Source organism: Aotus nancymaae, unplaced genomic scaffold (genome assembly GCF_030222135.1).
Source record: "Aotus nancymaae isolate 86718 unplaced genomic scaffold, 86718_ANA_hifiasm-v0.15.2.pri h1tg000062l, whole genome shotgun sequence".
Classification (NCBI taxonomy): domain Eukaryota; kingdom Metazoa; phylum Chordata; class Mammalia; order Primates; family Aotidae; genus Aotus; species Aotus nancymaae.
Window position 1 is genome coordinate 45,324,724 of NW_026988476.1, and position 26,970 is coordinate 45,351,693.

At 36.7% G+C, this 26,970-nt stretch overlaps 1 protein-coding gene across 1 annotated transcript in view; it reads right to left on the reverse strand.

Moving 5' to 3' along the window:
- RFX7 (regulatory factor X7) overlaps window positions 1–26,970 on the reverse strand; it is a 165,896-nt gene that overhangs the window by 60,891 nt on the left and 78,035 nt on the right. Inside the window, exons 3-4 of the mRNA XM_064365711.1 lie at window positions 5,934–6,016; window positions 4,483–4,605 (exon numbers count right to left, since the gene is read on the reverse strand). Of these exons, the coding sequence (XP_064221781.1) occupies window positions 4,483–4,605; window positions 5,934–6,016 (206 nt within the window). The remainder of the gene's footprint in view (window positions 1–4,482; window positions 4,606–5,933; window positions 6,017–26,970) is intronic.

The following is a 26,970-nucleotide window of genomic DNA, read 5'->3' on the forward strand; positions in this document are numbered from 1 at the left end:
CTGCTGAGGTCCACTCCAGGCCCTGGTTGCCTGGGGATCACCTGCAGCAGCTGCAGAACAGTAAGGGTTGCTGCCAGTTTGTTCTTCTGCTATCTTTGTCCCAGAAGGATACCCGCCAAATGGCAGTCTGAGTTCTCCTTTATAAGGTGACTCTTTGGATACACGGGGGTCAGGGAGCTGCTTGAGGAGACAGTCTGTCCTTTATAGGGGCTCAAGTGCTGAGCTGTGATCTCCGTTGTTCATTTAGAGCTGCTAGGCAGGTACATTTAAGTCTGCTGCAGCAGAACTCCTAAACCCCCTTTTTTTTTCTCAGGTGCTCTGTCCTGGGGAGTTAGGGCTTTATTTATGAGTTTCTGTTGTGCTTCTGCCTTTTTATCAGGGCTGCCCTGCCCAGCGAGGAGGCAGCCTAGTCACTGTCTGCCTGCAGATGCTTTGCTGAGCTGCTGTGGGTTCTGCTCAGCTGCCATGTGAACTTCCCTGCAGTCCTGTTTATACGGGTGTAGTTAGAACTGCCTCAGCAAAGCCGGCCCACCTCTGTAATGGCGGACTCTCTCTGTAGTGGTGGGTTGCCTTGGCAACAGTGGGCTGCCTCAGCAATGGCCCCGTAGTGGTGGACTGCCTTGGTAATGGTGGACGCCCCTCCCCCACAGAGCTGGACCTTCCTGGGTTCAGCTGTGCTTGTTGTGAAACTCTCAACCCAGAGCATTTCCAACTGCCTTTTTTTTGTGGGGGTGAGACTAGCTGAGCCTTATCACCTGGCTCTTGGCCTCAGAGCCTTTTTTTTTAGTTGAACGGTCCACTCTCCCCGGTGTTCCAGTTGCCTGTCGAAAAGGTGCCAGGATCTGTGTGATTTCCCGTGAGGCAACCCACTGCTCTCGCTGAACAGCAGCTCTGAGATTCGCGGCATTTTTTTGCCCGGGAATCTCCTAGCTTGGCTCCCTTTTTCAGTCCCCCTTTTAATCAGATAAATGGATAACTCTGCCTTCCCAGAGCTCCAATCGCCAGCTCAATCATTTCTAAGTTAAACTGTCTTTGCATGCTGAAAACTCCTTAAAGTTTATTTCTATTAATATCTTAATTTAGCATGAAAACACAGTTAAAAGAAGCCAATTATTATTATCTGAGATTACATCTTCATTTTTTTTCCTCAAAGGGATTTTGCTTTTAATGACTATTAAAAGGATTTTCACACAGTACATCTAAACACACTGCAATGAAATTATGAAAGGATCCATACACAACAACAAATAACTTAAAGGGATACCTCATATTAATAACATCATTTCTTTCCGTGAATATTGAAAACAGCATCAGTTTAAGACTGATCATTCTATGTTAAGTTTTTATTCAGGAAGTTTCATGTAGGCACTCTAAACAGGATAATGCATGTCTAATGATTTTGGCTCTAACTGAAATGTCTCCTGTGATTTAAAACCCTTATACTTAAAATATATAGCTATATTCTATTTTGTTTTCTTTAGACAACATAATTTAAAAACTTTTAACTATTTCCTAATACTTTAATTTACATTTTGCCTTTCGGTAGTGTTTCTACAATTTTTTTTCTTTCTTTCAAATTATTTAAAACCAAATGGCAAATAATGATTTTAGGCAATGTACAATCAAATAACAGAAGAACGTCAAGCTTCTACATGATATAATTCTGTGGAAACACCAATATTTTCTTACTAGTGCATGTCATGTTACTATGCTGTGTCTCTTACAATAACTATATTATTTGTATGCAGGTATACTAACCATATGTTAACTAATTTATACTTTGAGCACTTTATTTATCCACACTAAGTGGAAGTCCTGGCCAAATAATATTAGCAGTATTTCTAACTACTTGTCCAATGTTTTCTACCCATGCAATTTGATATTACTCAACTGTAACAAGCTTACCTTCTAAACCCATTATGAACCCACTCATGAGATCTGAGTTCTTGTCTTAGATCTGCCCCTAACTAGTTCTGTTATACTGGAAGAGTCACTTAACTTCTCCAGGTTTCAATGTTTTCATCTATAAAAAGAGGATAGGAACATAGTGGAAGACTACAAGGTCTGTTACAATACAAATTTTATTATCAATGTCAGGGATCATACTCCATTCTAATCACTCTTAATATTTAATTAGTGCCTACTATGTGGAAACACTATGCGGAATACAACATTGATAAATGAAAAATTCTTAGTGAATTTTTTTGAACTAAAATGCCCAGACTCAAATATTTTGTGTATAGTACTCTACTTATTATCATTAGTATAATTCTCTCCAACTCCATGAACAGAACTGGCATTTATTTCCTATTCATGCACTATAAAAAGTCTTCCTTACCTACTTCTGCCTTTAGCCTATCTAAATCACTTTCTTTTACCTCTGTTGCTCTCTACTGAACTGTAAATTAATTGCTCAAAATTAGAGTTCTCACTACTCCTCCCAAACAATGTGATGTTTTGGGTCTCTTTTGTGTAAAAAATCTTTTAACTGTTTTTAGAAAAAAAATCATATAGATTTATGGGAATCTCATAAAAATATTTCAAGGAAAAATTCAAATATTATAGAAAAACAACCATACCTTGCCCAAGGCAGAATTTAGGAATATAAGGACTGCTTTCATGGCCCAGGATCACCCTTCCACAAATGCAGCATACTATCTCCAAGGTAATACGAAGGGTGGTGCAGAGGAAAGTCATTACTTCAAAAATATATGAGTATCTTGTGTTCCCTCATTAGTCCGTTATGGAAATGTCATACAATTATTTGCCCAATGTGCCTTTTGGAAAACCAGCAAGACATCTTTGGATAATTAGTCCTTTAACATTTTCTACTTCAAACAACTTTTACAATTTAAGAGCTAAAAGAAACCTCAGCTTGGGCAATGGTAAAACTCTCTCTCTCAAAAAAAACAAACAAACAAAAAATACAAAAATTAGCCAGGCATAGTGGTGTGTGCCTGTAGTACTAGCTACTTGGAGGGCGGAGGCAGGAGGATTGCTTGAGCCCAGGGGTTGGAGGTGGGAGTTAAAGCTGTAGTGAGCCATGATCGTGCCATTGCTCTCCAGCCTGGGTGACAGAGTTAAACCCTGTCTCAAAAAATAAAACAAAACAAAACAAAACTCATACATCTTCAACTGCTTCATTTTATAGATGAACCAACTGACAAAGAGTGGTTAAAATAACTGTCTATATCACACAAGTTTAATGACAGAATCTATTCTCTTGATCATCAATCCAGAGTTTCAACATGTCACACAAGTTTACCTGATTTCTGTAACCTTTTACTGAATTTAAATTTGCTTCTTTGAAGTTTCAGAGTGTTCAATTTTAACTAACTTGAATTTAATGAAGAATTCCTGCTTACTCTAAGTATATGTATATATGCTTAATAAGGGCAAGGGCTGTGTCTGTCTTATAACTGTATCCTCAGAACTTATTACAGGGTCTGGCATATAGGTATTCAATGGAACTTAGTTGTTGCCTGAATGAATGAACAAGTTGGATGATATTCACTTTCAGTTTTAATCTTTATAAAGAGAAAATAAATCTAGAGTTTTTCAGTTTAACTTTGTTTGCTTGATCATTTAAGATACATTTATCTAGACTTTTGTCTAGCTCCATTATGTATCTTTTGGTAAGGTAGTAAGAATTTTCAGTAGACACCAATAATCTCAATAAGTACAATTCCTTCGCATTACCTTACACTGGTGAGCAACAGCCTTATTTGACACTTTTCTCCCCACATATGTAAGTACAAAATGTTAATGCTTATTGGTTTTACATTTCAATATGTCCCCAAATTTGGTTTTATTTGCTCTGCCAGAATAAATTCCTCCTTCCAGATCAATTATAAAAATGTTAAATGAGACTATATTTGGCACCTATTAAACTTTTTCTAACCAGAAGGGCTCATCAGCCTCTATACTTTAGTTTCCTGAATTTAAATAAATTGTATGTACAACCACATTTATTTGAGTATCTAATATGTGCAAGTCACTGAACTCTCTGGTCCTTGAATAAATAATATACAATATTCTTTAGTATGGAGAATTAGAAGAGTTTTAGATTCATGAAAATGGCCTTTAAAAAGTCCAAGTAAAAAATCATGTTTTAGTTTTTTCTTCTGTATTGACTTATTTATTGCCTGTCACTCTCTAACCCCAGATACATACTTCCTATCATCCTTAAGAATTCTACAGGAATCCTTTTATTCACCAATCCTACATCACTGTCCTTGTAATCCCTGACCTCCCTCCTGTCATCCTGAAGAACTCTACAGAAATCCTTTTATTCATTAATCCTGCCCTTTATTACACATACTACTATAGAACCTTAGAGCTGGAATGAATCTTAAGATATTTCTAAGTGTAATTCCCATATACCAGCTTTATATTCACCAATAATAAAACAAATCACTATGGCCAAGTATAGTATTTTACTTCTTTAACACATCAGCATGCCATATTACACATAGTACTTACTTGTACTCATCATAGACTTCCTGTTTGGGCAGTGAAGTCTCAGGATGTTCCTCTAGGGTATTCCGAATCCAGGAAAAGGCATGCATTTGTTGTGCCCGACTAGACGACATGGCATTCTGATCACTAATAGAATGAAAACATGTTTTAGCTGACCAGACAGCAATTCACTGATAATTTTTGAGCTAGGCCTAAATGTTCCACTAAAGAACTGTGTGCAAATATACTATAAATGACCAAACCAAACTTAGGACATCTAGTAGATAATTGTCCACCTATGGTTGTGAGCTGTTTTCTACAGCTAGTTTAAGACTGAAGTTACTGCCCTGCTCCATCCCCGTCCTTGCAGGTGATGGAGCACTGACAAAGTATTTGTTTTGGTCAAAATCACTTTTCAGTGGATATTTGCCCATGCACTTGTCTGTTCATTTGCCTACACTTACCAAATAAATCATCAAACTTTAAAACAAAAATTAATTAACTTCTCGGAAATCTTACTAAAGCACAATATGCTCCAGAATGGAATTCACATCAGAGAGATCCTCAACAGACAAATTTCCTCCTAAATCCTTCCTACAGCCATGCCCCCTGCCCCAGGCTGACAGATCCATTAAACATTGTAAACTTTTATTATATGGAAGTATTATTTGTAAATAAATATCATGAAATGACACCAAAGATAGCACAAGAGAAGCTACTCTACTGGTTCTGACATCTATCTCAGCTATCTATAAGAATAATTTATTTAATTTCAAATAAAACATTGAGCAAGTGTCTAGGACATAACATGATTAAAACAGTTTTAAAATTTTCACTTCATTTATTTCTACACACAGTTTAAAAAAAATAGAGTGGTAAGCACAATTTATATAAATAAAATGAATTCTGAGAAATACTTAAAAGGTTAAGAAACTTAAAAAAATAGAATGACTGAATGAACAACTTCTCTCCACATTTTCTAAATTTTTTAATGACGAAACTATAGTAATACCCCAAGCACTTAATACACCTTCCATTTATCAAGAATTCATGTTTCGTAAGGCAATTTCACTTTATTTTCTGTTTTATATTCTCTGATGTGTTTACCTGATAGTAACTAAAAAAAGACTCATACCTTATTCCTTACAATACCTATCTGTTTATTCTTTGATTTTCTGTTCAATTTTCACAATCCCTCACATACGCATAAACATATTCATCCATCTATGAAACAAAACCCAAACTGCATGTCATAGCATCTACCCAGTTGCAAAAATAGATTAGCAAAAACTGCAAGGAGATACTTAACCAAATATCATCAAAGACTAAAATGATGTATTGTTTTGCCATCATGTTTTCTAATGATTTTAGGAATATTGTAAAAACTGTAACAACCACAACATACACACCCCTCACATATATCCTAGGGACTTCCTATAAACAATGTAATTCTACAAAACCAAGAATAGATATACCTTTTCTCTCCATTGCTGAGACCAGAAGGCAGCTGAAGGTAGAGGTAGAGTTTCTCTAGGTCTGTAAACTTCTCAACTTCTTGCTGTTTACAAAGGATTAAAAAGATCATTTTAAAAAAACACTCATTTTTCCCCAAACAAAATTTACTAACATCTCCCTAAAAGTTAATTACTGTTTAAATTTAAAACAGATGAATCATTTGCCAAATAAAACAAAATCTAGGCATTTTTTCTCATCACTAAAATAATACAATTAGGTTGTTCAAATAAATTTATTACATGCAAAAATTTAATAAAATGGTACTTCCCTATTAGTTCTTATATCATAGGCATAAATAAAATTATAGACCAATACTCAGACAAAAGCTTCTCATTTTTAATCACATTTAAAGAAAGAGAGTTTTACAGTAGTTATGGGACAAATACTGGACCAGGAGTTAAGAGAAACTTTATTAGTTAGTCCTCGTCTGACCATTAACTGGCTATGAGGTTTTCAGTTTTATGGCAAATTTTCCGTACAACTATAAAATGAATGATATAGTTTCTAGAATCCTTTTCTAATTTTTAAATATTTAGGACATGTGACTGGTGGTGCTACTGTTACCTGTGAATGGAACTGAGGTTAAAAACATTGAAATAAAACCAATAACTCTTTCTGGATATTACAGATGTAATTACTTGTTGGCTTGCAACAGTGGCTGCTATATAAAGAATCTACCTGTAAGATTTTCTATTGCTATTGTCCTGCAACCATGTCATTTTGTCTATAAATGTGCCCTTTAAAATAATTTTTGCCTTCCTCTTTCTTTGTAACTTTTTTCTAAATTGAGTTTGCCATAATGGCTTCAAATGTGCCACAAATCCTATTATAATAAAAATATCCATAGTAAAATTCTGGTAGCCTAATTCAAGCAAAACTCCACTGCAATGAAGAATGTGGAAAGATTATTGGCATTCCTGGTAGAATTTATTCTTACTTAATAAGGCATAATTTAAACAGAGATTCAGTTTTTGAAAAAATCTAAAATGATATAATCAAGCCTATTCTTAGTCTCATTAGAAGACATCCACAAAAGTTTAATCTTAGAATCCATCCACATCATCATTTAACCAATCACATGCAAACAGCTCCCAAATTTACATTTTTAAAACCCTGTGGCCTTATGGGGTCCTCACAAGCCCCAGCCTCAGCTACAGCCTGGGCTCCAGCTTTGGCTCTGGCACGGACTCCAGCTCGTTCAGCTGCACCAGCACCACCAGCACCACCAGCACCACCAGCACCACCAGCACCACCAGCACCACCAGCACCACCAGCACCACCAGGACCACCAGCACCACCAGGGCTATAGTTGTGAAGACTGAGACTCGCAATAGGAAGCTGGTGTCCGATGGGAAGCTGGCATCTAAGTCCTCTGACTTCTTGCCTAAGTGAAAAGCTGCAGTGGCCCCTCCCAGCCTGCGCCTCCTGAGGCTGCCCCAGAGCCCTGGAGGGAGGCCCCTGTGCAGGGGAGCACAGGGAACAGGAGACCCACCTGAGGCTCAGCCCTAGCCCTCAGCCCACCTGCGGGGGAGTTTACTGCCTGGGGACCCCCCTTGCCCATGCCTCCAGCTGCAAAACAATTCAATCGCTTTTTCTTTTGGTCCAAAATAAAACCTCAGCTAGCTCTAAAAAAAAAATCCTATGGCCTACAGGTATTTTCCAATTAGTTCTTGCTCCAATACCTAGTAATACCAGCTATACCCTGTGTGTAGCTCTCCCCTCAAAGAAAACGGACACACATTCCCTTCTTAACTGCTACTTATCATCACCTTCTTTTTTCTAGTTTCCACAGTGTTCAGTTTTGGAGTCTGTTTAATTCTCTTGGTGCATTCCATGTTAATCCTTTATTTAGCCCTCTAACTCTCTGCCCCATCTTCTTCCAGTCTTTTGATTTTTCACTGCCACCACAGTAGTGTAGGTCTTCAGCTGTCTTTCAACAATAAGAATAATTCATTTGCTTATCCATTACTTTTGTTTTCTGCTATGTTCCACAAATGGCATAAAATAACTATGAACCTATACTATATATCACAAATCATACAAAGAGTGAACAATACGACATAGAGGAGTAACACACCACCAGCATAGTTCTTGCCCTTAAGGGACTTTTAATGACACTTAAATTTCTAAAATGTCTAGCTGGTTTTCCTACCTCCAATGTCTCCCTACTTTAATCTGTCTTAAATATGGTTCCTGAAGTATTTTTTTGTCAAACAAATTTTTTTCTTTAAAGAGAATCTCACTCTGTTGCCCAGACTGAAGTGCAGTGGCATAATCATAGCTCACTGCAGCCTCAAACTCCTGGGCTCAAATGATCATCCCACCTAAGCCTCCCAAGTAGTTTGGGCTACAGGTGTGTGCCACCACAGCCAGCTAATTTTTTAATTTATTTTTTATAGTGTCAGGGTCTTCTTGTTGCCTAGGCTGGTCTTGAATTCCTGCCTGGCCTCCAGTGATCCTCCTGCCTCTCAAAGTGGTGGGATAGTAGGCATGAACCATTGTTCAATATTATTAACATCACCCACTTAATCACAACAATGACAATCATATTAAATTCAGAGAAGGTTATAATAATAAAATATCAAAAAGGCTTTCATTCATTCATTTTTTAGAAGAGTATTTAACTTATTTTGAATTTCAAATGATACTAAACAAGAATATAATTGCATTTATCAGAATAGGGTATGGGCTAAAAAATGGTTTAGAAGCACTAGTTTAGAATATACAGCCTTCATGCTCTCTTCCAGTTAACTATTACTTTAAAAAAAAATCCAAAAACTGATTAAAAATTCAGCTCTAATAAGTTTAATATACATGATCTTGCAATATATCAGTCTGTTCCTCTACTTTGGGCCACAGCATTTACTCAGGAAAGTATGCAGCTTATCCTCAATTAATCTGATTGTTTACTGTTATACTGATTGTTTATTACAATTTACTGACTGTTTCAAAAAATGTTTTCCACTGTCTGGTTACACCACCTCAACTATAATGATCTGGTTTTTCCAAACTCAATCCACCTTTGAGGCAGAATCCTGAAAGATAAGACAGAGCCAGACAGAAACCCTTTCAATATTTTAATATCTCATTTAATTGTTAAAAATTAAAACTACAAAGTATTTCAAACATAGTAGAGAATGTGCACATGCATGTGTCAATATCCACATTTACAAGATGCTAACCTTTTGCCATATTTGCTTTAGATCTTGGACTTTATTTAACAGCTTATAGAAATAGTATCCCATGGAACAAAACCACAGTTTGTTCATGTCTCTACTGATAGACAATAAATTATAACAAAGTTTCATTATTTCAAATAGTGCTGCAATGGAAATCCTTTATTTGTGACTCTTGTGACCTTGTGTGAGCATTTTTGTCTAAGGTATGTAACCTGAAAGCACAAATACCTGGTAACAAAGAATGTACATAGTCAACCTTATTGGATATTTTCAAATTGCTCTCCAAAACGTACACCAATTTATGTTCCTGATATCAATACTACAATTTCTCCACATTCTTGCTAAAACTTAAGTTTTAAATTTTAGTTACTCTTATGGGTGTGAAAATGTGTATCATTGTTTTATACTTCTCTGATTGATGATGAGACCAAATCTTTTCATATTATTTATCATTTAACAGAGTAGCTCTAAAATTTTAACATGCACAAGAATCACTTAGTGAGCGGGTTAAAACAGAGACTGCATAGCCCCACTTCCAGAGTTTCTGATTGAGTAGGTCTGAAGTTGGGACCTGAGAATCTGGACTTCTAACAAGCTCCCAGGTGATGCAGTCAGAGGATTACACTTGGAGAACCACGCTGTTCAAGGAACTGCCCATTCATTTCTTTTGCTCATCTAAATATGGGGATATTTATCAGGCAGTCTGGATGCTAATCTTCTAGTGGTTGTAAGTGCTGCTAATATCTTCTCCTAGTACTGGCCTGTCTATTCATTTTGTTTTTGAAGTCTTGTGATGTCAAAGTTTGTCATTTCCAGGCAGTCAAATATATCAGTCTTTTCATTCATAATCTGAGCTTTTGGTCTTTAGTTTTTGAAATTTTCCCCTATTCCATTGTCATAAAGATAGTATCTTATATTTTCTTTTTAAACTTTAAAATTTTTGTTTTTCACACTTGGGCCTTTACTTGCTCTGGAATTTATTTTTCTGTAAGATATAAAGTAGGGACCTAACTAAAAATTGTCCCAGTTATCACTTATTGAGTATTTCACACTTTCTCTACTGATTTTTTGTGCTACCTCTATCATGGGAATCTTTATTACAGGTTAAAAATAATGCCATTTTTATGTTCAGCATATGAAAATATCTTTCTCTGAGTTGGTATTTAATTTAGGAAAAAAACCTAACAATTTATCCTTAAGGTGGTCATATAGCAAAATGTATGATTCGCTGACTCTTCTAGAACTTATGTCATAGAGACTTTTCATATAAGAATATCACCTAGTAACTGATTAGCAGAGTAACAACAGTAACTTTGATGAAGCTTTTATAAATCTGAGGTTAACAGGCAAGTCTCCTGACAAATTTAATAATAAAGAATAAGCCATATTACATAAGAACTATAATAAGGATATGACATATATTTATATATATATATATATATATATATATATATAAAATAGATGAATGAAGCAGCTGTTACTTGAACTTGATGTCTATCTCAAGCTGTAAGATATAGCGGGGTAAGGTATAGGATACAGAATTAGAAGACCCGGATCTGAGTTCCAGATTTGCCACTCATTAGCTTTGTAATATTAGGCAAGCTGTTTAAGCTGAGTATCAATTTCAAAATAAAAAACACAGTGACAAAATGCTCATAAATTTTTGTGATATAAAACTTATTATAGGTATTATTGTTATGTAAATGTTATTAAAAAATATAAAATTGCTTAAAATCAGATCTCTGGCAGAAGAGTTTATAATTTAAATTCTATCAACTAGTATAGAATCTTTTATGTGAAAAAGTCAGGCATTTTAAAACATTTAAGAAAAAAAAATTTTTTTAAAGAGATAGGATCTCACTCTGTTACCCAGGCTGGCGTGCCGTGGTGCAATCACAGATCACTGCAGCCTCGAATTCCTGGGTTCAAATGATTCTCCTGCCTCAGCCTTCCAAAGTGCTAGGATTACATGCATGAGCCACCATACCTGGCCCCTTAAATTTTAATCATTAAATATTAATTGTAAATATTTATGGAGTTCAATGTGATGTCTTGCCATATATTTACAATGAGGAATAATTAAATCAGATAATTAAATTTAATAATTAAATTAATCACATATTTTTTATGTAGCAAAAACATTTAAAATCCACTCTTAGAACCTGGATAACATGGCAAAACCCTGTCTTTACAAAAAATACAAAAATTAGCTGGTGTGGTGGTGCATACCTGTAGTCTTAGCTACTTGGAAGGCTGAAATAGAACTGCTCGAGCTCAGAGAGGTTGTCTGCAGTGAGTCGGGATTATGCCACTACAGCCTGGACAACAGAGCAAGATCCTGTCTCAACAAAACAAAATGACCCCCAACCCAAAAAAATAACTCTTTTCACAATTCTGAAATATGCGATGTGTTATTATTATAATAGTCACCATTCTGTGCAATAGATCGCTAAAGCTTATTACTACCGTCTTACTGAAACTTTGTACCCTTTGATAAACATCTCCCCTTACCATATCCCTCCCTGCCACCTCTCAGTCTCTGGTAACCATCATTTTACTCTCTATGTATATGAGTTCAACCTTTCTAGATTCCACATATAAGTGAGATCATGTAGTATTTGTCTTTCTGTGCCTGGCTTATTTCACTTAGTATAATGCCTTGCAGGTTAGTCCATGTTATTGTAAATAACAGAAGCTTCCCCCTTTTAAGGCTGAATACTACTTCATTGTGTACATAAATCACATTTTCTTTATCCATCCATCTGATGATGGACACCTAGGTTGCTTCCCTATCTTAGGTATTGTGAATAAGGCTTCAATGAACTTGGGAGTAGCTAAGGCATCTTTAAGAATTTCAGGGCCGGGCGCGGTGGCTCAAGCCTGTAATCCCAGCACTTTGGGAGGCCGAGGCGGGTGGATCACGAGGTCAAGAGATCGAGACCATCCTGGTCAACATGGTGAAACCCCGTCTCTACTAATACAAAAAATTAGCTGGGCACGGTGGCGCGTGCCTGTAATCCCAGCTACTCAGGAGGCTGAGGCAGGAGAATTGCCTGAACCCAGGAGGCGGAGATTGCGGTGAGCCGAGATCGCGCCATTGCGCTCCAGTCTGGGTATCAAGAGCGAAACTCTGTCTCAAAAAAAAAAAAAAAAAAAAAAAAAGAATTTCAGGACATATTTAGCCTGGTAATCTCTACTAACTTGGTTAGAATACCACAAGAGCAAGGGTCCTATGTCACATATCATTGAAGATCATGTTACAGAAGTACTGGCTTTCTTTAGGGTGAGTGCAGAAAAGGATAGATACTATTTTTTTCCTGAGCTATCAACATACAATTGAAGTTAGAAAGTATTTCTGACAAGAACTGTGTTACTAGGGAGAAAGAAATAATCAATCTAAGCAGAAGAGATCAGAAATAAGTTATCCCAGGTTCAGTCAGGAACAAAATGTGTAACTTTTCATTTCTCTTCTGTCTTAAAGAAATATCTGAAATAATATTCTATATTGCAAATACTAATTTTTTGTTGTTCCTGTTTGCTCAGGACATCTGTTTCTGAACTGTCAATACATACCAGATGGACTGCAGAGAACCAGACAGAGTTTTCAATGTCTTATTACCCGAACTTAAAGACCTTTAAGCAGCTGGTAAGGAACTATGTTTTCATTATTTGTTGGCATACTATGCAGTTTAAAAGTAGTCTAAATAGAGAGATCTGCTCCTGTTTTTAGGGATCATTGTGAAAAAGTGAAGCATCAGGTTTAAGCCACAACTTCACAAATGTTAATGAAAAGTGATTTCCCTCATTTGAAATCTGTAGTGATTTGTTTCCTGTAACGACAGTCTTCCTTCTTGTGTTATTCTGTTTTTTTTTTTTTTTTTTTTTTTTTTTTTTAAGCAAGGTTAAAAAACTGGGGAAGGGCTGATGCTTATAAAGAGCATAACAATTAGTACTTCACTGAGGAGCTTTCATGCAGATCCTTGATGGTGAAATTATATCTGAGGATCATTATTTCCAGAAGCTGCAGAAATGCTTGTTGAGACTTATAATCACCTTCCAAAGTACTGGCCAGGTTGACAATAACTGAGTTCTGGTAGAAGATGACCAACCTGGGTATCATGGCCATAATTAGTCCATGAAAGTTTTCAAACTGGTATCAGTAGTTTTTTTTTTTTAAGTTTTAATTTAACTTTGTATTTGGAATAGTCAGCTTAAAATCCAGAAACCTAAATAACCAAGTTTAACTGTTTCTTCAGTTGAGTTACCACATATGGAGGGGGCATAAGTACACTAATAATTATGATTAAATTTGTTTGCCCTTGATTTTTTTAAGCTACAAAAACAAAACTAAAAAAAAAAAAAAATTCTAATTTTCCCCACCTCAGGCGACACTGATTCAGGAGCAGTTTCTAAAAGGACTCTTCTTCACCAGCATCACTGACAGAAGGATCAAAAGGAGAAAGTATAAAGCTTATTCTGTAGCCTCTTTAAATTTATGGAAACAATCAACATACCTGATATTATATTCTCTGAGGCCCCAGCAGTTGTTCCACAGGATTGAGTAAGGAAGATAGAGAAAAAGGTCAGGTATGAGGACTCTATTTTCCATGCTTGTTGCTTAGAATTCTTAATTTTCAGCAATTTTAGTGTCCTAACTTGTTATGAGGATCACTGGGCAGAGTAGAGATAAGTGATTTTCTTTTGAGGGCTACCTCCTATAAACAATGTAAGAGGTAATGTTTTTCTCTTCTCAGTTCCAGAAAATATAAATCAATTGGGGTGAGTAATTTTTATTGTAGTTGTATTATTGTGAGGATTTGTCCTTCTATTTGTAAACCTACTGAATTAGGTATATAAATGAAAATGGCTTAATTTTCTGTTCAAAATATGCTGCTCCAAGATAAGGAATATGATCTGAGTCAATCTGAAAGACATCAGTACTTAGAGAACAGCTAAGAAAAAGTGAAGCAATGCTGACAAGCAAACCTGAGCAAAACCCAAAACTTGTTTCTCACATGTTTTCTTCCTAATCCTGCAAGATGACCTAGAGAATTTACAGCCATGTAAAAACAAGCTTAAAAAAAATTTTTTTTTTTTTTTTTTGAGACAGAGTTTCGCTTTTGTTACCCAGGCTGGAGTGCAATGGCGCCATCTCGGCTCACGGCAACCTCCGCCTCCTGGGTTCAGGTAATTCTCCTGCCTCAGCCTCCTGAGTAGCTGGGATTACAGGCGTGCGCCACCATGCCCAGCTAATTTTTTGTATTTTTAGTAGAGACGGGGTTTCACCATGTTGACCAGGATGGTCTCGATCTCTTGACCTCATGATCCACCCGCCTCGGCCTCCCAAAGTGCTGGGATTACAGGCAGCTAAAAAAATTTTAAAAATTCCTTTTCAACTTGCTTCAGCTATAATCAAGCCTGGAGAAATTCCAACATTAAGGAGCCCCATGGGGCTGCAATGTTAGCACCGACAAATTCCTACTCCAACTTAGATATTCCTAAGTAGATTCTGTGCTTAATATTGGGAAGTTTCTGCACATAAAATTAGGAATCAATTACATTATAAAACAAAAAACTTAGAGATATTTCCAGGGACATTCACTGTATCTAAACTGGTAATTTTTATGAATGTGCTCTAAAATATATTTTGGTTTTCTTAGCTATTTATATTTGCCTGTTTAATATGTCTTAAAAACTGAGTTCATAAATTGATGATAATAAAAAGATAAACCCAGGAAAGGAACATAACGAGGAATTTTTTATAACTTAATAGTAAAAAAGGAAGCTGAATCTCTGCAACTGAGATAATGAATAACATGGGAGAAAGTATCATAATATCATAGCATCTTTGGCTACATAAGTGCCAAAGTAAGAACCAAATGAAATGCGTAGACAAGGGCATACTGCTAAAACATTCATATAGAGGAACTAGAGTTCAAATAGCCAGAGGGTACCAAAGCCAAAAGATTTGAGTCCCCTTGAAATAGAATTCAAATGAGAGCCATATTAAGAACACTTCTTTCCATTGTTAAATTCTGGGAGAGAGATCCAAGATGGCTGATGATTAGCAGCTCGGGCATGTACCTCCCAGTGAAAGCGCAAAGAACGAGAGGACGCCACACTTTCAGACGAATATTTGTTGCTCACGGACCAGGAGATTCCCAGTGGAGGAGCCCCACGGGTCGCCAGGGCGACTCTTGTGGCCGGCGTGGTGGTTTTGCTGGTGCCTTAGCATGCCAGTTCTTGGTGCAGAGTCCGGAGATTCCCAGGCAGAAAAGCACCATCAATCTTAACACCACTGTTTTGGCCGGCTCAGTGGATTGCTCAGATCTCGGCGCAGGGAATCAACAAGTTGGACGTCAGAGACCCAGTTAGAAAGTCGGTAATTATAAAGACGACAGACGGACAAATATATAATGAAGGGAAGAAACCAGCGTAAAAAGGTAGAGAATACTCAAAATCAGAATGCCTCTCCCTCTACAGGGGATTGCAATTCCTCATCAGTAACGGAACAAGGCTTAATAGATTACACGTGTGTTCCAATAACAGAAGCAGGTTTCAAAACGTGGGTGATAAGAAACTTCTGTGAATTAAAAGAACTTCTTCTAACCCAATGCAAAGAAACTAAGAACCTTGAAAAAAGGTTTGACGAACTGTTAACGAGAATGGACAATTTAGAGAAGAATATAAGTGAATTGATGGAGTTGAAAAACACAACACGAGAACTTCACGAAGCATGCACAAGTTTAAACAGTCGAATTGATCAAGCAGAAGGAAGGATATCAGAAGTCGAGGACCAGCTCAGTGAAATGAAACAAGAAGACAAGAATGCAGAAAAAAGGATGAAAAGGAATGAGCAAAGTCTCCAGGAAATATGGGACTATGTGAAAAGACCTAATTTACGTTTGATAGGTATACCTGAATGTGATGAAGAGAATGAATCCAAGTTGGAAAATACTCTTCAGGATATCATTCAGGAAAATTTTCCCAACCTGGCAAGGCAGGGTAATATTCAACTCCAGGTAATACAGAGAACACCACAAAGATATTCTTCAAGAAGACCAACCCCAAGGCACATAATCGCCAGATTTATTAGGGTTGAAATGAAGGAGAAAATACTAAGGGCAGCCAGAGAGAAAGGTCAGGTTACCCATAAAGGGAAACCTATCAGACTTACAGCAGATCTCTCAGCAGAAACCCTACAAGCCAGAAAAGAGTGGGGACCAATATTTAACATCCTTAAAGAAAAGAACTTTCAACCCAGAATTTCCTATCCAGCCAAACTAAACTTTATGAGCGAAGGAAAAATTAAATCTTTTGCGAACAAACAAGTACTTAGAGAGTTCACTACCACCAGGCCTGCTTTACAAGAGCTTCTGAAAGAAGCACTATACATATAAAGGAACAACCAATATCAGCCTTTCCAAAAATATATCAAAAAGCAAAGAACTTTAACACAATAAAAAATTTACATCAACTAATGGGCAAAACAGCCAGCTAGCATCAAACGCCGGTATTAAACCTATATATATTTTAATTGGATAAAAAGCCAAAACCCATCGGTATGCTGCATCCGGGCCCATCTTACATGCAACAATACACAAAGACTCAGAGAGGAGGAGGAAGATTTACCAATCAAACAGAGAGTAAAAATAAACTAATAAACAAAAAGCAGGAGATGCAATTCTCGCCTCTGATAAAGTAGACTTTAAAGCAACAAAGATCAAAAGAGGCGAGGAATGACATTACATAATGGCAAAAGGATCAATGCAGCAAGAAGAGCTAACGATTCTATAGATCAACGAGATAGAAAATTAACAAGGATATTCAGAACTTGAACTCAGACCCGGAACAAGTAAACTTAATAAACATTTATAGAACTCTCCACTTCAAATACACAAAACATACATTACCACCTCACACCTATTCCAAAGGTGACTATATAATTGGAAGTAAATCACTCCTCAGTAATTGCATAGCATTTCATAGGTTTAAATTAAATATTGGTTGGCTGTTTGTTTGTTATCTTCTTCCCTTATTCCTTCCTGACTACATCATTAAGTATAATTATCAGTATAAAAGAGGTTTTCAATACCCATTACTAAATTGCATTCTAGCCTGGGCAAGAAAGCAATACTCCCATTCTCTCTCCCTCTTTCTTTTCCTTCTCCCTCCTCCCCATTCTCTCTCTCTCTTTCTCTTCCGTTTTCCTCCTTCCTATTCTCTCTCAAAAAAAAAAAAAAAAAAAAAAAAAAAAAATTCTGTAAAAACTGACCATCATGGGATCATCATGTAACATTCCTCTAAATTCACTCTGAATCACTCAGGTGAAGGCCAGGTTATTATTAACATTTCTGTGCTATTTGAAAATATCCCAGGGTTCTATTAGCAGGTGAGGATGGGTGGAGGTATCAGCAAGAAGGATGAGGTTTAGATCTTTCTTGTCACTGTGCTTTTAACTTTTTGCGGCATGGAAAGAAATGATGGTACTTCACAGCCCAGCTACCCTGATGCTTCCAAAAAACTGGATTTCTACTGGATTCTTCAAGATTACAAAGCTACAGTCTTAACAATGATGTAGGCCATGGAGAGGAAAAGTCAATTCTTTAGTCCCTGTTTTCTCTGTTCCTAGTAACCTCTCCTCCTTTTCTCCCCAAGACTTTGCGTTTCTGCAAGTTTGAAATGACTTAAAATGCAAAGATAGAAAAATCAGAATACTATAAGAATTCGTTTGTTTCCTATCAGAGCACACTTTTGTGTATTATGTCATCCTTTGAATATAAAAATATTAATGAAAATTGCATTCCTTTCAGGTAATGATGAGAGATTGCCATCATATTTCTTCCTATTCCTATTTGAGACAATGTAATAAATTTGAAAGCTAGCTGACAATGGTTAGCGCATTGTTTATAATTATGAAATACAAAAGTTACCAGAACTCATTTTTTGGGCCTCAGTGGCAATTTAGTCCAGTTGAGTCAGTAACAGGAGTAAAAAACAAAAACATTAATAACTATGTTTTCCTCACATACTAAAGGTAGATGAAATAATTCAAGTGCTTAATGTAAAAAAAGGAGAGAGTAAAAGGTTCAAAATCCTTTAAACAGCATGGCCTTAGACAGATTATTTCTTTTGGTGATACTCAAAAACAAAACCAAACTAGCTATTTAAATCTAGCCCCACTGCCAAGTTTTCCCACTCAAGTAAATTCTACACAGACATGCTCTACATTTTGAAAACTGCCTATTTCTTCTCCACTAAGTGAATGAAAAGAAAAAATAAGATTCTGAGATAAATCTTACTAACAGTAACTCCAGTGCCATATCACAAAATAAATCCGATCTTCTAACCATGAGCCTTTTTCAAGCCATAACATATGTTAATTTTTGTTACTTATTTATTTGATATATTTTAATTACTGCAAACAAAATTTTTACTTTCAATCAAGTCTGGGTCACTGAGTTGACCTTGGTCACCATTTAGCATTCATTAGAACAAGGATTTGAGGTGAAAAAGGATGCTTTCTCCTGTAAAGGGAAGAAGGTAATTTTTTGGAATTGCATACTCCACATCCATAACCCCTCACAGATGCAGCACGTATCTCTAGAGGGCAAGAAAGGAGCTGTGCCTCTTGTTAAGAATTACTACTGTAGTGAGCTACTCAAATTTATTGCTGGGAGTATGTCATCTCTCTTAGAAGGCACCATTCTAATATTAGGTCTGTTTCTCAGGAAGCAGGTATCGTATATCCTAAAGTTCCAGATAGTTTTCAGTTTCCATTCAATCATTTTAGCAGTAAGTATATGAAGAAAACTGACTTCTGATTTAAAAAAACTAAACCATGGGATAGACTTGGAAAGTTTAAAAATTAAATGAGATTATTCACATATATTCATCTAGCATCAAGTACCTATTATGCTCTAGGCACTATTGTATATTTTAGTAACAGGAAGACAGACAATAAAATTTAAAAGTAAAACATACGTTACATGATGATGATAAATGCTAGGAAGAAAAAGTGTTGGAGGTTTAAATGTTAAACCACAATTTAAAATACAGTCATCAAGGATGGTCTCACAGGGAAGTGAGAAGGCAACATGTTTTACACAGTGGCTGATCCAAAGCAGAGACTCAAGAGTTATCATTATTCTTTGTTATATACTACTTTTGCTTTCTATTGACTGGCTGTTGTAATGGCCAGGTAAGGCAGGAACTGACAGTAAAGACTCTATATTACTAAGAAACAAAAACCGAGGCTTTCTTCTCATTATCTATCCTCATCTATACTATTATGGGTCCTCAACCCTGTAAAGAATGGCTCTTACAATAACCTTGCCCCCAAATCATCTAACACAAAAGCCACAAACTCAAAGGCCAGGCGGGTAATGCACGAGTACAAAGGGGATAAAAGCATAGTGGGGACTGATAGGATTAAAGAGTGCATGTCATGTTTAAAAGGAATAATCACTACTTAGGTTCAGCTGTTGTCATGTGAAAACAAGGGCTCAGTGTCTTGTTTTCGAGAAAACAGAAAACAAACACCTATGATTTTCTGTGAATTCTCCTAATTCCAAAATATGGCAACCAATTCAAAAATTTTAAAACATCAGTGTGGTCCAAAGAAAACACTTTTGAGGAACAGATTCAGCTTGTCAGTCTCAAGTTTAGCCCTTCTGGCCCATCTACAGGGTCAGGAGCTGATTCCTTACAGGGTCATAAGCACCAGATGCTCGATTTGCTGGACCACGCCTGTTTGTTTTTACCATCCAGTCTACACCTGAGCAATCATATGTTTTAAAATCCAGGATCTGTGAAACATACAGTACTTAATACGGAGCAGAGAGTAGGAAAGTTACACCCAGGAAATATTCTCTATTGCAGTGTCCCAGATAGGATCCTGGTGAGAACTCAGGTACCACTGAAATTCCACACAGATAACCATAATACATGAACAGACTTCCTACCAACAGACTGCTTGCACTGCCTTCCTTTGCCTGATTTTAACTATGCTAAAATTACACGGGGTAGTTAGTACCTCTGCCATGATTTTTTTTTTCTTTTTTAGGTTTTAGATTTTTGTAATGGGCAACTCATGTGTGGCCAGAAAGTTGGTTCTTAAGGTTACCTGATAATAGGCTTTGCAGCTCACTAAAGTAGGACAGTTTTTAGAGAACACAGCGTAGGCTGTTAATATTGATCATTTGCCTCAGGAGTACAAACACTATGCCAGTAGAGTTGGAAGGTAGAGAGGAGAAGTCTTTTAAAGCAATGGTCCCCAACCTTTATGGCATCAGGGACCAGTTTCATGGAAGACAGTTTTTCCATGGATGGGGTAGGGTTTACAGGGGATGGTTTTGGGATGAAACTGTTCCATCTTAGACCATTAGGCATTAGATTCTTATAACGCACACATAACCCTAGATCTCTCACATGTTCAGTTCACAATAGGGTTTGTGCTCCTATAATATTCTAATGCCACTGCTGATCTGACAGGAGGCGGAGCTCAGGCAGAATGCTTGCTGGTCCACTGCTCACTTACCGCTGTGTGGCCTGGTTCCTAACAGGCCATGAACCAGTACCTAGGGGACCCCTGTTTTAAAGGATTACATAATCAGTGTTTAAAACTTGTAGATACAACAACTACTAGTTTTTTGCTATACTCCCTTGCAAGAGGACACCACTGCTTTCTTCCACGGGAGAAGAAGTCTTACTTCTCCCGTGGAAGAAACCCAACTCACTACACAATTAACTGAATGATGGCCTCTGTCACCTAGTTTCAGGAAGTGACAATAACCTTAACCCTCCAGAAGCAACAGGTATTCTGGTAACCCCACATCATTTTTCAATTTTTCTCTCCTAATGATAGTCCTAAAAAAATCCTCCATTGGTCAATTCTCATGAATAAACCCTACCCTAGTAGAGCTGACTTAATTCAGAAAGCCATATACTTACCAGTGACAAGGAACTCATTAGATATGTTCCTCTTTTTACCTGGTGAGTTTAGCTGGCCTTCGAGATGCTGAGCATAGCATGCTCTGTAAAGCAGATGTTTTATTAGGCTATGCTAAGTCACCAAAAAGATAGGCTAACTGCATTTTTTAAACCTAGAAATAGCTGCCAAGACATAAAAATGCTTTCTTTCTTATAACACTGGTCAGGTAGAGAGCCCTAAAAGATAACTAGAAAATAAGATGATACACTCTTCCTGGAAGGTATAAAATAGACTGAAATTAACTTAAAATACTCAGGCTCCTTTATTCCTCATTTTAAGCCTCTGATTTCTCCAGCCAGTTGATGGTGAAAAAGTAAACAAAGATTGTCTACTTTTTTTTTTTGAGACATGCTGCCACTCTGTCACCCAGGCTGGAGTGCAGTGTCCCATTCATGGCTCACTGCAGCCTTTGACCTCCTAGGCTCAAGAGATACTCCCACTTCAGCCTCCTATGTAGCTAAGACTACATGTGTATGCCATCATGCCCAGCTGATTTTTTTATTTTCTGTAGAGATGGGATGTCCTTATATTGCTCAGGCTAGTCTCAAATTCCTGGGCTCAAGAGATCCTCCTGCCTTGGAAAGTGCTGGGATTATAGATGTGAGCCACGACACCCAGCCTAGGTTGTCTACTCTTACTTCTAAAATCTTACTAGGATTGTGCTGGGATTATAGGTGTGAGCCACGGCATGCAGCCTAGGTTGTCTACTCTTACCTCTAAAATCTTATGAGGATTGCTGTGGAATTACTGAATCCATGAGATAGAAATATTTTTCTCTTGTTTTCAGCCGAGTTCCTGGCAAGCTACATGTTATTTAATTTTACATTAACCTTGCTAAAGGGAACCAAAATATAGACCCCTCTTAACTTTTATTTGTTCTAATAACTCCAAAGCCAAACTAGTCAATTTAGGGGACCCAAACATTAGATCTAGTCGGGAGACTGCTTCCTGTTATTTCTGGATGATAACCTGTAAAAAGTAATTTCTCTTTCTACTCTAAAAACTTGCCCTATAGACTTTACTAGTGCATAAACAGTGTGTTTCATAACACCAGTTTCATAAGAAGTTGGATGAGGAAATGGGGGAAGAGAAATTCAGAGGAAAAAAATTTTGGAACATACTGAATATGATACACCATTTAAGACATTTTTAAATTGAGTTCATGAACGTACTTGACTATGGAACATTTCTGTTGCTGTTGTTGTTTAAAGAGATGAGGTCTTTCTCTGTCACCCAGACTGTAGTGTGGTGGCACAACTGTAGATCCTGTAGTCTAGAACTCCTGAACTCAAGTAGTCCTCCAGCCTGAGTAGCTGGACTACAGCTACCATTCCTGGCTATAGAATCTTTGGCACAACATATTCCTATTTCATGGAATTACTACTCCAAGGAGCATATTTTGGGAATTCCAAGAAGAGTATTTCCCATCCTCCTTTGGTTGACTCTCAGCAGACTAGGCCTTTTGTACACCAAATATTAAGAATTATTTATCATGGGAGGCTGAGGGAGGAAGATCACTTGAGACCAGGAGTTGATTCAAGACCAGCCTTGGCAACATAATGAAGCCTCATTCATACAAAAAAAAAAAAATTTTTTTTGCCAGGTTTGGTGGTGTGCATGTATAGTCCCAGCTTCCCAGGAGGCTGAGGCAGAGGGATCACTTGAGTTAAGCCCAGGAATTTGAGGCTGCAGTGAGCTATGATCATGGCACTGCACTCCGGCCTGGGTGGTAAAGTGAGACGATGTCTCAAGGAAAAAAAAAGTTATTTCTCTTACATTTTAGTCCCTACTATACCTCTCAGGTATAGCTGAAGTAAAATAAGGGGACTAAGTAATATAGACTGAAAAACTTTCACACTCTGCTGGGTCTAGCTAATAATACTCTGGTGTCAGATATATCCAGGGTAAAATTTTACTTTGACTATTAAACTGATTATGAAAAATTTAATTAGATCAGCTTTATAAGTGTACTATGACATTATACATCTAAAAGTGTTACAATTCAGGTAAGAAATTTAGTTTAAGATATGCTGGTTATTTTTAAAGTAAAAATTACATTTGTACTGTAAAAACATTAAAACATTAACAAAAAATATATTCATAATTATGCTACTACAAACATTTTCATTTCTCTACTGATACTTTTTTTATAGCTTTAAAACTAGCATAGATACTTTATATTTTTTACTTCTAGCGATTTCAATATTGTCTTCATAACTGTAATCAACTTAAATATCTAACATTATTTTATCTATTTTGCTTAGTGAGCATAAGTTTTTAAAACAGCATTGAGACAACCTGCTTATAAAAACAGACTGCATTTAGAATTCTTGATTACTAAAATTCAGTAAGATGAAGCCAGTTTTTAATTTTTCATTTCAGATTACTTTCTATTGGAAAGTTAATTTAAGGGACATTTTCTTGATTATAAGCTCATACTTGAGAAAATTTGTAAAGAATGATATAGTATATAGCATAGTTTTTAAAAGTCTGGGCCCTGGAGTCAGATTATCTGGATTAAATGTCTAATTCTACCAATAAGTAAATTTTAAAACCTTTGGTAAATTACTTAAACTTGTCTGAGTCTGTTTCTCCATCTAGAAAATGACGATGATGACACATTAACCTCACAGGCAAATTATGAAGATTGAATGATAAAACATGTGAAGCCTTTGTCTGCCACATGGTAATTACTCAATAAATACTAACAATAACAATAAAAAACAAACTGTTTAGGGGATATTATGTCCATATTTACTTACTTTTTGATAATCACTGTTTGTAAATAACCAACCAGTAAATATTTACTGAGTGTCTTCCATGAAAAGACAATGTTAAGTACTAGGGATATAGAGACATAAGTCCCAGCCCTTACTTCCAAAACTTATTTTTGGAGAAGAAAACAAATTAAGCTGGTGATAGCATACTACACAGTAATAGTTTCGATAGGGATATATACAGCGTACAAGAAAGCTGGGGCCCTTAACACTGGACAGCATGGCTAATAGGTTGTCTCATGATACATATGCTGCTAACCACCACATTCTTTTTCTCCCTCTGGTTTAGAGACTAGAAAACAAAATATGTCCTAGTTCCCCTTCCAGGTAGGAGTAGCCATGTGACATTACTCTGGAGGCTGAAGTTCCTAAAGTGGCTTTCCTGAATATAAGGAGATATGCTGAAGAAAAAGACAGCTTCCCTAGAAGCAAGCCCATTTGCCCTTCTTCCCCTTTTCTTGCCTTAGTCTTTGGACTAATGGCATAGTGGTACAGCAGGCCATCAATGATGTGATAGAACCAAAGATAACACAGCAAATAAAAAAGAGACTAGGACACTGGAGGCATTGCAGTTACTGCATCACTCTTGAACACCTAACTCTGAACTTCTCATTTGGTGACACGAACTCTTACTACTTTAAGCCACCAGCTGTTTCATTCTATAGTTAGGATTTTCTGTTATCTGCAGATAAATACATAGTCCTAGTAGATAAACAAAGATTTCTGAAAAAGATAACTTCTGAGCTAGTGCAAAAAAAGAAGCAGAACTTATGCAAGTGAAGAAACTCAAGAAGAGCTCTGCTGGTAAAGTGAATCTCACCTACAAAGGCCTACAAAGGTAGGAAATATGGAGTGTTCTACATTATACACCTTACAGTTTCTTGGATGGCTTTAGCCAGGTTCCAAACTTTCTCCATCTTCCACTGCCTATGTTTAAGAACTTGAATACTATGCCCTCAGTAATTCCATATGGTGAGCATTTATTTTTAAACAGTAAGTTCTGTGATGATGAACATAAAATGCAATCCTTGACTAATGTTTAGACTTAAAAACATATATTTATGGAAATTAAGTCAATTAGATCCACATTATGAATTTACACATATAACACCTTCAACTAAAGCTGCCATGTGTGCTTATGTGCCATGCACTATTTTTACACTAATTATCTCATTTAATATTTATGACAACTCAGTGGAATACATACTATTAATCCTTCTTTATACCTACCTAAGTCAGGTTAGAATTATGGGAATTCAGAAAAGAATGGCAGGATAAGAATTCAAACTCAGTTCTGTTTCATTCTATAGGCTCAACTTGGAGCCACTCTGCTATATTGCTAGTCAGCTTTTTTTAGTTTCTAGTCTATTTGTCCTACTTCACCTGCTTAAATCCTTCCTGCATTTATGTAATAAAGTTTTAGTTTTCCAAAACCACTCTAGGGATCAGAGTGGGGGTGGATCGGATTGTTTACCTCTTAACAGGTGAGTATGGAAGGAAGGGGCATACTACATTGAGTAGAGCAGGAGCAAAGGGGAGAATGACAGAAAAAAAAAAAAAGTTCTTTCCTTCTAAAGGAACGAGTTATCTTTACTTACTGGTAAAGCAAGAGTAACTCTCAAAAATATTTCCCAATATTTTATAAGTGTATTATCTCTAAAAGGTATAAATTTAAGGTGGCAACACTTCTTTATATTTTAAACTACAGTATGTTTAATGATTGATTCATTAGTTTATATTCATTCATACATTCAGCAAATATTTATTGATCTGGTTCATGTGCCTCTGGGTATATTCCAATGCATATGTTCCTATACTTAAGTGAAGAAAAAAATATAAATGCCAATTATAACTACCACAAAGGTTACTGTATCACATAAATAAGGGTACGCACAGGATGTCATGGAACAGAGAAATCACAGAAGGTTTCCAGAAGCATTGGTATCTAAGACGAATCCTAAAATATAAGCAGGTATTACAAAAAAAAAAAAGAAGGAACAGTCTACATCAGACTTTTTCAACCTCAGCACTCTGACATTTTGGGCTAAGTCTGTTACGGGGGTGGGAGACACCCTGTTTTGTAGGATGTTGAAAGAGCATCCTTGGCCTCTACCCATCCGATACCGGAAGTATTCCCCAAGTATGAAAACCAAAAATGTCTCAATATATCGTCAAATGTCCCCTAGGGATGTGGAGAACAAATACTGCCTGGTTGAGAACCATTGTTGGAGATCGCTGTTGTCCAAGTGGTAGCCACTAGCCGCATTTGGCTATTTAACTGCAAATTAATTAGAATTAAAATTAAAAGTTAACTCCTCAGTCATACTAACCACCTTTCAAGTATTAAGTAGGCACACATGGCTACTGATTACCATATTAAATAGTGCATGTACAATATAAAACATTTTACCACCATAGAAAGTTTCATGGATAATGCTGTTACAGACTGAGGGAGTAAATATTCTCTTCTACTCCACAGCTTGCTGATAGGCTGTGGGGAGAGTGGAGAAAGATAAGGTTAGACAAAAAAGGTAAGGTCTGAGTATGAACAATCTTCCAGGCCATAAGGCAGAGCAATATGGAACCAATGAAAACTTTTAAGCAATGGTGTGAAACAAACAGAACTTTATAAAGATGACTATGATGATGGTGTGGAGAAAATAACGAATGTGGAAAGACTAGAAGTAGAAAAAGAGTTGCAGTATCTAGAATAATTATGATGATCTGAATTAATGCAGCAGCAGTAGGAATAGACAAAAATAGAGCAACCAAGGAATTGCTGATAGGACCTGGTAACTGACTAGTTGAAAAGCAGGTTGAGGAAGAGTTGAGACTGACTTCTAGGTTTTTAGGTTAGATGAGTCAGTACCATTCACTAAGACGTATGACAGACAGAATAATGAACCCAGAAATGTTCATGTCCTAATCTTTGAACCCCTGGGAATTTGCATTGGAAAAAGGGCTTTGCAGATAGGACTAAATTAAGAATCTTAAAATGGGGAGATTATCTTGGCTTATCTGACTAGGATCAATATATACTCAGGTATCC